The sequence below is a fragment of the Dermacentor variabilis genome, chromosome 1 (assembly GCF_050947875.1).
Source record: "Dermacentor variabilis isolate Ectoservices chromosome 1, ASM5094787v1, whole genome shotgun sequence".
Taxonomy (NCBI): Eukaryota; Metazoa; Arthropoda; class Arachnida; order Ixodida; family Ixodidae; genus Dermacentor; species Dermacentor variabilis.
This window is the reverse complement of record NC_134568.1, coordinates 196,944,475-196,959,647: the sequence shown is the minus strand read 5'-3', so window position 1 is coordinate 196,959,647 and position 15,173 is coordinate 196,944,475. Positions and strand designations below refer to the sequence as shown.

The 15,173-nt window shown below is 42.8% G+C and overlaps 1 protein-coding gene across 2 annotated transcripts in view; it reads left to right on the top strand.

Annotated features, from left to right (window-relative positions):
• The window catches only part of Syx16 (syntaxin 16), a 40,178-nt gene extending 33,959 nt beyond the window's left edge, over positions 1-6,219 (top strand). The window contains exon 10 of one of the 2 annotated variants that reach the window (XR_012830171.1): positions 345-478. Coding sequence is in view for 1 of the 2 variants with exons in the window: in XM_075702708.1 (XP_075558823.1) it covers positions 345-527 (183 nt within the window). In the remaining variant the exon portion in view is untranslated. Of the gene's footprint in view, positions 1-344 lie in introns of both variants that reach the window. The other variant, XM_075702708.1, reaches the window with a different exon arrangement.
• Positions 6,220-15,173: the final 8,954 nt, after the last annotated feature.

Sequence of the window (15,173 nt, the reverse complement as noted above, 5' to 3'; positions counted from 1 at the left end):
GCCACACTGGTGCGTTCAGTTATAGGGCGTTTAAATGTGTTAAATGTCTGGTGTTTCCAAAAACACAATGTTATGTGTGCTGAGGCAATTTCAAATTATTCTGTTGCAGCACAAAATGTTTTATATTATGGTATATCTAGGCAAGTGTCTATATGCAGTTTTTTCCCCTTTTTTTATTTTTTGTTGCAAGAACTGAAATGCCAAAATTTCGAATAAAAGGGTCCACTCACATTTTTTGGTTATTTTACATCACTCTATTCAAATGCACACACAGCAAAATTGTCTTCGTACTGAAACATATTTCTTTCATAATCAGTGACATTTTTATGCTTTAATTTTGACAGGGAACTGTGCTGGATCGCATAGACTATAACCTGGACACAGTGCAGACCAGGGTTCAACAGGGCCTCCAACAGCTACAAAAGGCTGACACTTATCAGAAGAAGAACCATAAAATGATGTGCATCCTTGTCATGGCAGCCTCCACTATCATCCTCATTATCCTTCTCTTTGCATTCAAGCTGTAGACTGAAACAGTGCTGTGCTTTCCACTCATGACCTGCGGGTGACATCAGAGACATATCAGTGTGGGACACGCCTTCATGCACCACCACAGTGTATGCATTACTGTCAATGCTGCATTGCTCGGGAGCAAAGGTGTTGCCTGGTTCACAATCATGTTATATCTTGAAACATTGTGATGTGACTGATGTAAATGTTGACTGGAAACTACCTAAGAGGAATGCACTGTGTGAAGCTGATAACATGCATATTTGCTCTTCATTTCTGTTAGTGCACAAAAAAAAAAGAACCTGTGATACAGGGCACCTCCAGCTACTGGTGCTTATACTTTGCTGTGCTTGGTAGTGCAAGTATTTTATGCTTGTCACCATCATTTTCAATTAACTGTTGCTGTCATTGATTTATGGCTGTTGGTGAAGTAATGGCTGGTTTTTTTTGTATGCACATAAAGCTCCTTTCTGAGGTAATTTTGCACACATTTTCTTCTCTTAGGTACTCCAAAGCATGGTTTGACTTACATGCTTTATCACTGATGTTTAAGGCCAGTGTAAGCTTATTTTAATTAATCAAGCTATATTTCTATGTTAACTCGTATATCCCTAGTGCCCAACTTTGGGATGACTGTTTGTTTTATGACAACACAACCAACTTCAAAAACGGAAAAACTAGCAGGGTGTACAACCTCGTGGGGCAACAAATTCTGCTGTTTGCCACAAGAACTTTTACCATCCTGCGTTCAGCAGGCCAGGCAAACAAGTGAATGTGAAGGCTTGTATTAGTTTTTACAGACTTCATATTTTTCTAGAGTCTTAGTTGTGTAGTTAATTTTTCTTTTTGATTTGTATCACAGAGTTAGTTCTGGCATGTTCTTTGTGCTGAATTTTCTTTGGCATTCAAATGATGCAGCAGCCGTGCGGTAAGTATGCTGCACAAGTTCACGGTGTCCATTTAAATTTCCCTAGTCTTCGAAGATCCAAGTTTTGTTTTTATGATTGTTTTTTTTTGCATGCATTAGTATTTTAAATGTGTCTGCACAGCTGTCCAAAGAAGTGTGTACCATCAGCAAAAAATGGAAATGCAAACAAGAAAAAGCTGATCAGAACACCTGTTGCGTGGGAGTCCGACATGCAGTCACTCTGTAGCTTGTTCCTAAACATGGTGTAGTCTCAAATGTAAAAGTTTTGGAGACTTTATAAGCCACTGTGTATTGCAAATGCAGACAGACCCGGAAATGCAATGACACATTCTAGTCATTTTTTACTTGTTTGCATTTTCATTTATTCTGACAGTACACTTTTAGTTGTACAGTCGACTTCCATTAAGTAAACCCTGATGGAGCTGTGAAAATTGGCTGAATTATCGAGCACATTGAATTAAAAGGAAAGGCAGAAAAATTTTCAAACTTGCAGTCTCTTTATTTCAAAACAATTCATGATCATCTGGTGTCATTCAAGCTTTAAAGAATGTTTGAGATAGCTTGTTTTCTAGCACACCAGTGTATTTAATTAAATGCCTCTTCAGCATGGGCGTCATGAAAGAACTTCTGTGGCATTGAGCCCAGCTTCTGTTGTGCACAAACACTATCATGTAATATCTGTGACAGAAACCTTGTAGCTTTTGTCACCTCCACCATTCACGCTGCCTCTCATGATATGCAAAACAGCATTATTAGTTATGGCACTCCAGATATCCACTTCTCTTTCAATGTTGACAAAATGTTCAACAAAACTGCTGGCAACAATAGGTAAAAATGAAATCCATCTTCTGCAGAAATAGCATTCAATTCATAGTGTTAATGCATATTTATGTTATCCAGATCTGCTTGACCCATTCTGCTCTATTTTCTGCTCTTTTTCACCACTCTGACTGCACAGCTTGCTGCCTTGTCTAGCTCTTCCTTATGCTGCTTGTGTATCAGTCAAGGTCAGATCGTCTGATGTATGGCATTTTTAAAGGGCCCCTAAATGACTCTAAGCTCTTCAACTTTTTTATATAACGCCAGCTGCGTCCCATTCTACAATCAACATAAAGCCACAAAATTTTTCAAAAAGATGCCATAATATAAAAATTACAGGCACTTGATGAGTGACGACATGGCCACCATAATTTCTCGCTCGCTTTCACTGCTCTTCCCCTAGGCTCCTTCTCACCGCTTACTTTCACCAACTCCATACAGTGCAGTGAAAGCTATGGGTCACATCACATAAGAAGAAAATATCCTTCATTGTCCACCCCTCATCACCCTCTGTGTTGTGCAGACTGAATGGAAGCTTCACAGCAAGATCATTGGTACACAATGGGCAAGCCCCTATATTTTCTCAGTGCACACAGCCAGCTCTCATCATGTTGGCGCTCTCCTTCCTTGCCAACCAACAGATCAACACCTTTTACCCTGGTGACATTACATGCACGACCCTGCTGGCATTGCGACATACAAAGAAGAGACTGGAAAAGCCCGGAGAGGTGCACGAGATTATCTTTTAAATTTGTGACTTCCCCAAAGTGCGTAGTGGTGCCGTGTTTGGCAAAGATAATTGTTGCAATATTCTGTACATGATGCATGTGTTCATTTAAATGTGTTGAAAATGTCAGGGTAGCTTAGGGCCCCTTTAAGACAGAAAACAGAAAGCTTGGCTCATGAGAACGCTGTGCCACCAGCTGGGACCTTCTGGCAGTATCAAATTAATAAGCTCTTGAACAAGAGAAGACTATTTAGATCTGAATCAGCTTCAGTTTCATTTGTGAATATTTAAATTTTTTTTAAAGTGCTGTGGTCAAGACTGCTTAGAATTGTGGGATGCTTATGCTTTTGTTAATGCAGTAACGAAAATCAAATTAGCATTAGTCAGATGTATCCTGTTACCCCTCTGCACATGAAAGCACTGTAATTAAAATGAAGCATGCAGAGAAAAGCTGCCAGGAAAGGCCAGTTTATGATGTCATTGGCTCTTCTTCCTCTGTCACATGACAATGTTCTCAAATATTCTGAGTTATTTGAGCAGTCATAATTTGTGAGGCAGTGTGTGCTAATAGGTGTGTTTAGTTACCTTTGCACTCATGATCATTACAGATGTATCTTTAAAAATTCATACAGATCCAATGCACTTGTTGGGATCTATGCAGAGCAAAGCTTGAATGGAGTGATTAATTAAATGCTTTACAGCTAATGGCGATGCATACAATTTGGTGTTGACAGGTGTGTGCACAGAAAAGTATGACACTATTAAGCAACATTTAAGGATTTTGTACCTCTAGTGTTACAGTGGGACATAACCATTCTGGAGGATTGGCTGAAAACAGGCTAACCCCCAGTGGCAGATACCGAATGGCTAAATCGAAGAAAGTAAAGATTTCTTGAAATATAATTAATCACTCAGTTAACAGATCAGTGTGCTTTAGCAATATCTGTGAACCAAAATTATATCTACATGTTTTAAGTTGAAATTGTATATAGTGGAACATGCCGATTCTGGAAGATTGGCCAAGAACCTAGTGGCACATACTCAGTGGCTAAATCAAAGAAAATTATGTAATTCAATGAATTCGTTAAGTATGATTCACCATTCTAATAACACACTGGTGTGCTTTATAAATGCCTTTGAGCCAACATTATATGTGCAGATTTTACATAGGAAATTAATTTGTTTAATTAATTAATTTGTTGTTTAATTAAGAGCTGGACATACATGGTCAGCCTATAAGGTTTATATGAGCCGCTTGTGGATACCTTCATGTAGCCTTTGTATATATGCATAAATATATTCCACAAATATATTCGGCAAGACAGCAGCCACGATAAGGAAAGCCTTAAAGGTTTCACAAAGATTCAAGTGCAAAAGTACCAATGTGCTTATACTAAGATAGGCTTCTTTACTGTCTAGAAATTAAAATACATGAGAAGGGACATTTCACTTTTTGTGGAGTGTGAGAATGCAGCATTCTTTGTGTGTTTACCATTTGAAATAGGAAAAGCATTTTTGGTTACAATGGCCTCTGCAGAAGGGCTCAGAAACGAATAAGGATTTGTATTGATATGTAATTGAAGTGGAATTTCTGAAAACTACTCTTCTTAAAAATTAAAAAAAACAATTCAAAAAGAAGGTGACATGGTAATAAAATGTTTGCCTGTGCCTGGCTATCTCACTTGCTACACCTGCTAACAATCTTAGCTATGCATTTCCATGCATTATAGTGATGTGGACAGTCTATTCACACTTGATATTCATCACTGCCATATTGGAAGAGCTCTGAATGCAAGGTTGGGCCGGCATAACATAAGACTATTCCAATCTGTTTTTATTCCAAATTGGCCATTAGCCCTCTGTGATAGATCGAAATGGCTCAGGCTCTGCCCATATGGGAGGGCGCCACACTTATATGGGCAGAGCCCGAGACATTTTGGCCTATCAGGGAGCGCCAATGGCCGATTTAGAATAAAAACAGATTGGAATAATTTTATATTATACCCGCCTTGGTGTATTAGTTTAATAATGCTCCAAAGTGGACATAGAGTGATACACAGCTTCACTGTTTGCACAGCAGCAGCTAAATAGCTTCCGTTAAATATATTTCGCATGGTATATAGTGATACACATTACCAGCAACAAGAAATTTCTCAAGAAGCAAGTTTGAGCTTTAGTGCTGTTCATTTGTGCTCATCCTCTAGAACACTGAAAAACATTAGCTGCACTAGTTGTAATTGTGTCCTTCCCTCCTTAAGTGCTGTAGGGAGAAAATCGTGCAAGGAGATGTGTTCTTTGTAAGTTTTGTTCCATGTATATACATCTGAAACCCACTATTAAGGGGCTGTGCTATAGGCATGTAGGTTGAAATAGATTTCCCTTGCATAACAATCTTCAATGGACATAGTGTTGGTAAACTATTTTTCTACTTGTGTTCTTTTGTAGTAGATGCGGAAGGTTTACCGTATTTATAAATCAATCTGGAACTTGATTGTATATACATTCTAACCTATGGTATTTACCGAGCATGCAGAGAAACATGCTTTGTGCACCAGCTGTACTTTAAGCTATAGGCAAAGGAGCACCGGTGCGCCACAGCTCTTTGCTGAATGTTAAAAAGCTGGCATCTTCTGACTTCTACACTTGGACCACAACTTACAGAAGCATTTACCCTGGGTAAAAATGGTGCGGACCTAATGTAATAATTTGGCCTTTAGTTACACATGCAGTTGAATCACACATGAGGCGACAAGGTTGTTTGGGTTTCTCGAGATCAGGTCTGAACTTGCTAGCGTATTGCAGGTACATTACTGTCTGAAATGTTCACTTGCTTTTTTGTATGTGTGTGAAGACTGTTCAGAAAGGTGTGAAAGAATAGTTGTGTTATGATGGCTGTTGAGCTAAAAACTGTCGAGATTGAGAAAAATTGTGTGCTCGGAAGTGCATGTTTGTTGCTGTCCTAAAGCTACATTATTTTTCTTATAGTAACCAGCACTACAGTTATGTTGAAATTTGCTTGTTAGCCGAGTCGTTTATTTTGCATGGAAATCTACGTAATATGCCGTAGATTTGATTGTTGCTTTATAAATGCTACTACTTGTCAGGGGTCAGTTAAAATTCATGGAGTCCACCCTTGAACCTCAAATTAAATGTTTTTCACTGATAAAATTGTAAGTGCTGCAAACATTGCAACATAAAAGGCATGTTAATGTTATGTGCATGTGATGTTACTTCATGTCCTGCCTCTTCATTTACTCTTAAGTTTTTTTCTCTTGTATTTGTCTTTTCACTGTTCCAAGTGAAAAACATATACCACAGTTTCAATGCCTGTCATATACTAATGTGACAAAAATGTTCTGACACGATCAGCAAAAAGATATCACTGGCTTCAAGCACAGACAATAGCAACATGCAATACCATATGCACAATATCTGCATTTGCTATCCTCTGTACTTTGATGGAATGCTGCCTCATTTTCATTTAAGACAAAAGATTGCAAGAAGCGGAGACTTGCCCACTGCGGTAGCCCAGTGGCTATGGTGTCGCACTGCTGAGCTCGACGTCATGGGTTCAATCCCGTCCACTGCGGCCGCATTTTGATAGAGGCAAAATGCAAAAGTGCTTGTGTATTTAGACGTATGTGCACGTTTAAGAATCCCAGCTGGTCAAAATGAATCTGGAGTCGCCAACTATGGTGTGCCTTATGATCAGATCATGGCTCTGGCACAAGAAAAAACAAGAATTTAATCAAATTATTTCTTTAAGACTCACAGGAGACTTACATGTATACAACAGTGGTTGAACAAGGGTACTGGTCTTGGTCAGGACGAAGATGAGCTCCTTTGTGGAAACATTGACTCCAGCCTGAGACACCCTTTGTTTGACTGCTGTTGCCTATCTAATTTTCATTTGTTTGTCCCTGTCCCCAATGAAGGCACGCATAGTGCAGTACTCTCTAATCAGTAAGTACAATTTATTCATGCATTAATTTCATAAATGTGAAAGATTTTCAGCCTATCAAATGTCTCTCTCTCACTATATTGTTACGGAAGGATGAAAGAGAGGAAGAAGAAGATCGTGGGACGCTGGCTGCTGCGTGTTGTTGGTGGTCAGCTATCTTAACTACTCTGACTCATTTTGTATAGTATGTATATTGTAAATACAATCTTCTATACTCCGAACATCACCGTAACATATTGGTGAGTGGTGTGGGGTACCACGGCTTCAGACGGAGCTCCGCAGTGGACGTCACATCACCGTCCACACCATGAATGACGGTGAGCACTTGGGATCAATGTCGTTGCTGCCTCCTGTCACCTTCAGTTGTCAGGAGGCACCTTCAGTTGTCATGCAACACAAGGATCCTGGAACTTCCTGCGGGACAGGTGGCACCGACGTTGAAGAGTTGGTGGCCATGTATGAACACGTGAGTGGAATCAACAGATGGGACCCTACGCTTATGCTAGCTGACCTGTTGTTCTACCTAAGGGGCACGGCAAAGGTGTGGTACGAAAACCACGAACAGAACCAGCTGGGACTAATGCAAAGAGAAATTGACAGAGTTGTTTGGCAAACCAGCCGGCCGTAAAATTGCCGCAAAGCAGGAACTGGCCTCCTGTGCCCTATCCCCCACGGAGTCCTATGTCTTGTACATCCAGGACGTGCTGCCACTTTGTCGTAAAGCTGATCATGACATGACAGAAGCTGAGAAGGTTGGCTTGGCTACGTGCTTAAGGGCATTGCTGGCAACGCCTTTAATCTGCTCATGTGCAAGAGCTGCTCTACAGTTGATGCAATCATTAAGGAGTGCCGACAATTCGAGCAGGCCAAAAGCCAACGCGTCTTGCAACCATTCGCCAGACTTCCCAATACTGCCACAATGTCAACGTGTGAAGATCAACCCGCACAGCAGCATGTGTTGCCATCAGAGGACGTGGTGCGAATCATTAGATGTGAACTGGGTGCAATGGCGCCCGCAGCTTTTTCTTGGTGTAGCCCTGATGCTACCACATTTTCAGTTCCCCTCATACAAGCCATCATTCGCCAGGAACTTGAAAACATTAGTTTACAGTATGTGTGTGCTGTCGCCAATACCATAGCTGACGAACACCCTTCTACTATTTTCACTCCACCCCGACGCTTCTCTCTGCATTATCGCAACCCGACTTGCTGCCATTCTTGCGGTCTTCCGAAAAGCCGCCTCCAACTGAACTCCTCGAAGTGTCAATTCCGGCGCTGTCAGAGTACCGTGTTGGGACACCTCATTGACGCATCCGGTGTCCAACCAGATCCAAAAAAAGTTCACGCCATACGCAGTTTCCCTGTGCCATGTTCTGCTTCTGACGTGCACTGCTTCATCGGCCTGTGTTCTTACTTTCGTCATTTCGTCAAAAACTTCGCCAACGTTGCTTGGCCCTCGACAGATCTAAAGAACACGCCATTCTCATGGGGCCTGGAGCAGGCTCACACGTTCACCGCTCTCATAGGATTTCTGAACGCTCCACCAATACTTGCCCACTTTGATCCATCTGCACCGACCGACGTCAACACTGACGCAAGCAGCCATGGCAACGACGCTGTTCTCGCCCAATAACAGAATGGTACCAAGTGCGTGATAGCTTACGCCAGCCACCTGCTGTCACTTGCCAAGAGAAATTGCTCCATCACCGTGCGGGAGTGCTTGGCTTTAGTTTGGGCTGTCGCCAAGTTCCAGCCATATTTGTACAGCCACACGTTTTCAGTCATTACAGACCACCACGCACTCTCCTGGCTGTCTTCCCTCCGGGACACCACAGGACAGCTTGGTCGCTGGGCTTTGTGGCTCCAGGAATTTTCTGTTGTTGTCAACTAAAGTCTGGACGTCTGCACAAGGACGCTGACTGTCTCTCTCGTCACCCCGTGGATCCCCGTAAGCCTGCTGTGCATGTTCCGGTGACCTGTGTGATGGCTTTTACTGGCATGACTGACATGCGCGCTGAACAACAACGCGACGAATCCTTACAGTCCATCATCGCCGGAGTGCAGTCTGGCAGCACTGACGCCACGTGCTGCATGTTCGTTCTGCACGACGGCATCCTCTACCGCCGCAATGTCAACCCTGACGATCCTGAGTTGCTCTTTGCCCTTCCTCGTCATCTGCAATCCATCGCTCTCGAACAACTCCACGATGAACTGACGGCGGGACACCTTGCGTTTTGCGTACATACGAGCCCATACGACGCCGGTTCTTCTGGCCGGGTCTCTACCGCTCCGTGCATCGTTATGTCGCAACTTGCGAATTGTGTCAGCGCCGGAAGAAACCTCCCTTGCCACCTGTCGGACGACTCCATCCAATTGAAGTTCCCTCTGAACCGTTCTTTCGCGTAGGCCTTGACCTGCTTGGCCCTTTTCCGATGATGACTAGAGGGAATAAATGGATCGCCGTCGCTACTGATTACGCGACACGCTACGCGATAACAAAGGCGTTGCCGCTAGTTGCGCAACAGACGTCGCCGATTTTTTCCTCCACGACGTCATTCTCCACCACGGTGCACCTCGACAGTTACTTACCGCGGCCGCTCGTTCTTGTCTCGAGTTGTCGACGGCCTCCTCTGCTCTTGTGCCACTGAGCACAAGCTGTCCACCGCCTACCACCCACAAACGAACTGTCTTACGGAACGTCTCAAACGAACAATCACATGTCGATGTACGTCTCCAACGATCACCGCGACTGGGACGCCACGCTGGCCTACGTGACGTTCGCGCAAAAGTCGTCCCGACATGACACCACAGTATATTCACCCTTTTAGCTTTTGTTTGGTCACGACTCCACATTGCTGCTTGACACCATACTCCCTTCTGTGCCACGTGTTGCAACCGAGTAAGCTCGTGAAGTCATCGATCGCGCACACATGGCACGTCAATTAAGTCGCCCGATCTCGTTTATTAGCCTCGCAGCATATACAAAAAGAGCATTATGAACGTGCCATCGCGATGTTCGCGCCAGGTGCTCCTTTGGTCACCATGTCGTCGGGTTGGCCTCTCCCAGGAGCTTCTCTCTTGCTACACAGGGCCTTATGAAGTCCTACGTCAAGTTAACGACGTAAATTACGAGATTGCGCCACTACAGTTTGATGCATCCTCAAGTCCGACGCCTGTTGACGTCCACGTTTCGCGACTGAAGACATACTTCGCTCGCAATTCTTCGCCTACCATGCGCCGAGATCGACGGCGCTTCACCACCCAGGGCTCCTGTCACGGAAGGATGAAAGAAGAGAGGAAGAAAAAGATCGCGGGACGCTGGCTGCTGCTGTTGGCACCGTGATCCTCTGTTGGTGGTTAGCCATCTTAACTACTCTGACTCATATTTTGTGTATATATATATATATATATATATATATATATATATATATATATATATATATATATATATATATATATATAATTTTCTATGCTCCCAACATCCCCGTAACAATTTTTTTTTTTTGCATTTCATTATACACTATATGTACTGTAGCCTCTGGGCACCAACCCACAGTGCAAGATGCATTGTACACTAGGGCTGTTCGAATAGCAAAATTTTCACATAGAATCGAATACCAATGTTGAAGAAAGATTACCTTTGAATATCCAGTCAAATACTGACATTTCCTATTTCTAAGTAAAGTGAAATAAAAGGTTGCATGAAGTTCACCAGGCAAAATAAGAGGGCTTCGTTATATTATTTTATACAAGTAATGCCATTAACAACTGGATGCCAGGTAAACTGTGAAGAATATAAATGAAAAACTGGAAGTTGATCATGTATGGTGCAAATTGGCAGTAACTGTACATATTTTTTCAGATTCAACGCACGTTTTCGAATCTATGAAGCGATTCGAAGCTTTCGTGAAGAGGTTAATTAAATGCTATAAAACTATTCATCTTCTGTAGTGCGTTTTGCAGCATAGCAATTACTTGCCTACCTAGCAAATCGGCAATATGCGAAAAACCCTACCGTGCAGACCACGTGCCCAAGCGACCCTAGCCGACTGCCGATGCTTGGCCGATTTTTGAGAAATGGTCGGCAGCCGGCTTCACTGGCCACCCGACTTCCGAAAACAGTCGGCCCGACGTCTACTTCCAGCTACATCGGCACGCGGCCGGCTACACGGGCTGGGCCTCCGTCAGAGCACGACTGGACGCCGAGCGCGCCAAACGCTCGTCGGTGCGACAAGCTATAGCAATCATTTGGGCCGGCTTTAGTTGCCGACTGAACTTTGGGTCCACGTATTTTTTGTTGTTGTTGTTGTTAGAGCGCATAAAATATGTTGCACTAAGCACACAACTACGATAATAGCATTTTGCATGCTGCCACAGCTGATGCACACTGCAGAAGCACCAGACTAACCAGACTGCGAGTCTGGACTTCTTTAAATTCTTTTTTAATGACTTTACTCGTACTGCTGCTTGGTTTCAACTCGCGTTTCGCTAAAAGGCCGCATTTTTTTTTTTATTTGTCCGCATTGGTAAAGCGCTTTGCATTGCTGTTAAACTAGTTCGTTCGCAGCTGGTCCGGTTTGAGTGAGTAGGAGATGCCTTTTCGCATGAACCACGGCAAGCAGAAATACTAATTAAACAGTCTGTGAAAAACGCAAGAAGAAAGACTACGACCTCACTGCGAAATTTGAGTGCGAACGAACAATCAATGCAAAGGATTCTTTTAAAGCTTGGAGTTGTACACTGCGCTTGCGGCAGGGAAGCCAGCGGTGTCTGTCAGTAAATTTTGAATAAACTGTGCGATCTATCTGACCCCAAGATGAGAAATTCAGAAACACGCCCAAGGCAGCACCACAAAAGCACTTGCACGCGGAAAAATTAACATGGAGGCATGCGTCACAATAAAAGTACAGACTATTTGGAATATCTTTTTTTATTCAGTATAGTTTTACCTATACAGTTTTACCTACTATAGTCATAAGTTTGTCTTAAACAATGAAACGGCTTACATTAGGCAATATTATATAGGTTTCTTTTTTCTTGTCCATAAATTGCTGCTGTCAACTTTATACGCGTTTTCACGTTTAACGCTTTCATATATCGCTATTGCGCAAGAGGAAAGGCCTTCTGGACAATGGCAACACTTCCCAAATGGCAGACTGCGCGCTGCATACAGGCGACCACGTAACCTATATAGCTCCCATGTAAAAGAAAGCTTCGTCATTAGAATGTCCGACTCACGCATATACTGCCTCAGTATACGAAACCGCATCCGTCGGAAGTCTCATTGTGGATATTTTATATATGAAAGACGTCCCGTAGAATATTACCCTGCACTTATTCTGGCACATATACACGAAAAGAAAAATCGTTTAATGCGCTCGAACTTTCGGTTTCCGCGTTACAATATAAGTGTTTTCTGGTTCGTATATGGGGCTATGCTGTCTATATCACGCTCAATATGAGCTACAACGCGAATGCGCAAGGTAAAGTGGTCGCGCGTTGTAGCTCGCACTGAGCGCCACGTTACGTGTCCAATCGAGACAACCGCACGTCTGAAATAACGTCTACTTGTTAAAAACATATACCATAATGCATAAACGGAGATTTACACCTAATTGAGCATTGTAGCGAATGGGTACAACCACACACAGAGACACACGTAGCTGGAATGTCTGGATGCTGGCGTAAGTTGGCCATTGTTGGTTGTTTACTTTGTACAAAACCAAAATAATAATAATAAAATAACAATACTATAAAAGGAGGTGTTCTTTACTTGCTGCTACCAGTGTCACCGGCTATAGGAGAGGTTGTGCAGCGTGAGAGCACGTGAGCCACAGAAGAGGCGACACACGAGAGATACGCACTTAATATATTTGCAAGAATATAGCGCGAGTTCTTCCCCCGGAATTCCCAGCCTCGGAACGCACCATCGCATTATATTCGGGTTCGCGACATAAACATAACGTGTTCTATTTTTCCTTTACTTTATCTAGCGCTGAGATTTCACCGTGCCCAAGAGCGCGCGAGCTGGGAGTTGCCACTGTGTATTTCGCGCCGCCTTTAGTCTCCCTACTTTAAAAGGTTCTTCATGTGGTTACGGCGTATTAATCGAAACCTTGTGCAAGACGGTCGACGGTGATGTGTAGGCGCGCCAAGCGAGCGGCTTGCGTCGCACACTGCGTGAACGGCTTTGCAGCGCGCATGTTCGATTCTATTGCGGGTATTTCTGAAGTGCTGCCTGTGGAATAATTTTGGTCGCATGGCGGGCAGAAACCGTTCTCGCCGACGGTGACAAAGAAGCCAGGAGTAACAATATATATATATATATATATATAATTTTCTGACGTTATATTCGTGATATTCGTGTTCGCGTCATATACGTGCATATACCTGAAGTGCTTAATTGGTTTCTGAGTGACGTGTCACACGGGACCATGCATACAGTCCGACAGCCGCTGAGCCAATTCTTATATTTAAAAAGGTTTTAAAAAAACAGCCAGTGCATGACGTAGCAATTATGGTTAAAAAAATTACCACTTTTCAGGAAGTAATAGCAAACTACCCAAACAAATATTTCTTCCCCTTCCTCTGCATAACATGTAGAACTGCCACAGAAATAATTGGCGCTGGCTGGTTCTTTGCACTCAACAACATCATAAAGAAGTGATATTCGGTTGGGCTCGTTGACTACTTACATCCATTGTGTATATGTGCTCAAGATCTGGCCAGCACTCTTATTGTCCTGTATGCTATTAGATCATTTTTATCAAGGACTGAAGTTATTTCTGCATAACTGATGGATGGTGTTCATCTTCGCAGCCCTAGCTTTCTTGGGAGTTGAATAGCAAAAGAACATTTTGAAGGCCCAGAATAAATTTATTTCATGAATATAAACAAATGTGATGCTAAAAAAATAGCACGATATGTACGTTATTATTCATTTCAAGGTGCATTTACTGAAAACAGTTTATCACCATGACAGTTGCAATGCACAAACTATTGTCACAAAACAAACCTTTACAGTAAGTATTCCTTCTTTCCCATTTCTATCAGCCTTGTTGACAAGTGTCCTGAGATTTCACAAAATACTGAAAAATTGAAGAAGAGACATTTACAAACGAAATGTTTGATACGCACACGAATGTTTAAAAAAAGGTGAACTAATAAAGTACAATAGCTTAGAGTGCCCCAAGAAGAAATAGGGTTTATGGCATGCTTAAGAAACAGACGGAATAAGCAAAAGCAAGTTTTTCAACACGTGCAGAAAGAAAATAATAATATTGTCGGATACAACTTAAGTCAGCAGTGAAGGTAAGCCCACATTCAGCCTAGCCGCACAAATTCCGCCATGACAAAAAAGATAGTAAAGCCTTCAAGATTTTTAGTTTTCGTTCGTTCTTGGCATGGGACAATTTATCATTTTCTCTGCAGCATAAATTGTTCAACAGTGTATTCGCTGTAGCACTTACGACAAGCTCCACCACCTCCTCTGCTGTGTAAACAAAATCACATATATCTAGGTCCTCAATGTCTCCAAGGACGGAAAATACAAGGCCCACAAGCGCATCATTCTGCCTAGGAAGGCTGAAAAACTGTGTGGAGCCTTCTGGGTCCCTGAGCCTGTCCAGGACAATATCTGTGAAACGCAAAGCATTTACAACAGTGGCTCGTGGGAACTACAGCCCGCCTCTGGACATGTTTGCGATTAATGCATTTTCTGCATTATGTAAGTCTACATCTTGCAAAACAAGGTTTTCACTGCACGATGTGCATGTTTCTTTAAAACAGCATGGACACAATAGCCAGCAACATGGATTACCACTGGCAGCCGCTAATTAAGCTTTTGCCTCAATGTCAGAATCTGTCACGGGGATGCTGCAACGAATGCACATCTACCTTTGACACACTTGATGCTGGCAGCATGTCCAACTGGTCCAACTCGGAAAAATCTAGAACTCTTTACAAACGCAACTTTTTCTCTGACTCATATATTTGCCTGATGGACACATGGTAGTTGGCCCCTGACAACTGCCAGTATTTTCCAAACCAGTCCTCCAGGCTATTGGTTTGAAATTTCCCCAAGAGAACATAAGTGAAATGAAGTTATTTCAAACAGTATATGGCGAGTTTGTGCAAGGCGTGACGATGGGGGACGCTGGGCTGCCATTGGGGTTGACTTAATTGGCGATGATCTTCCTGGTCGTCTCAGGCAAAGTCCATGCTTCGGG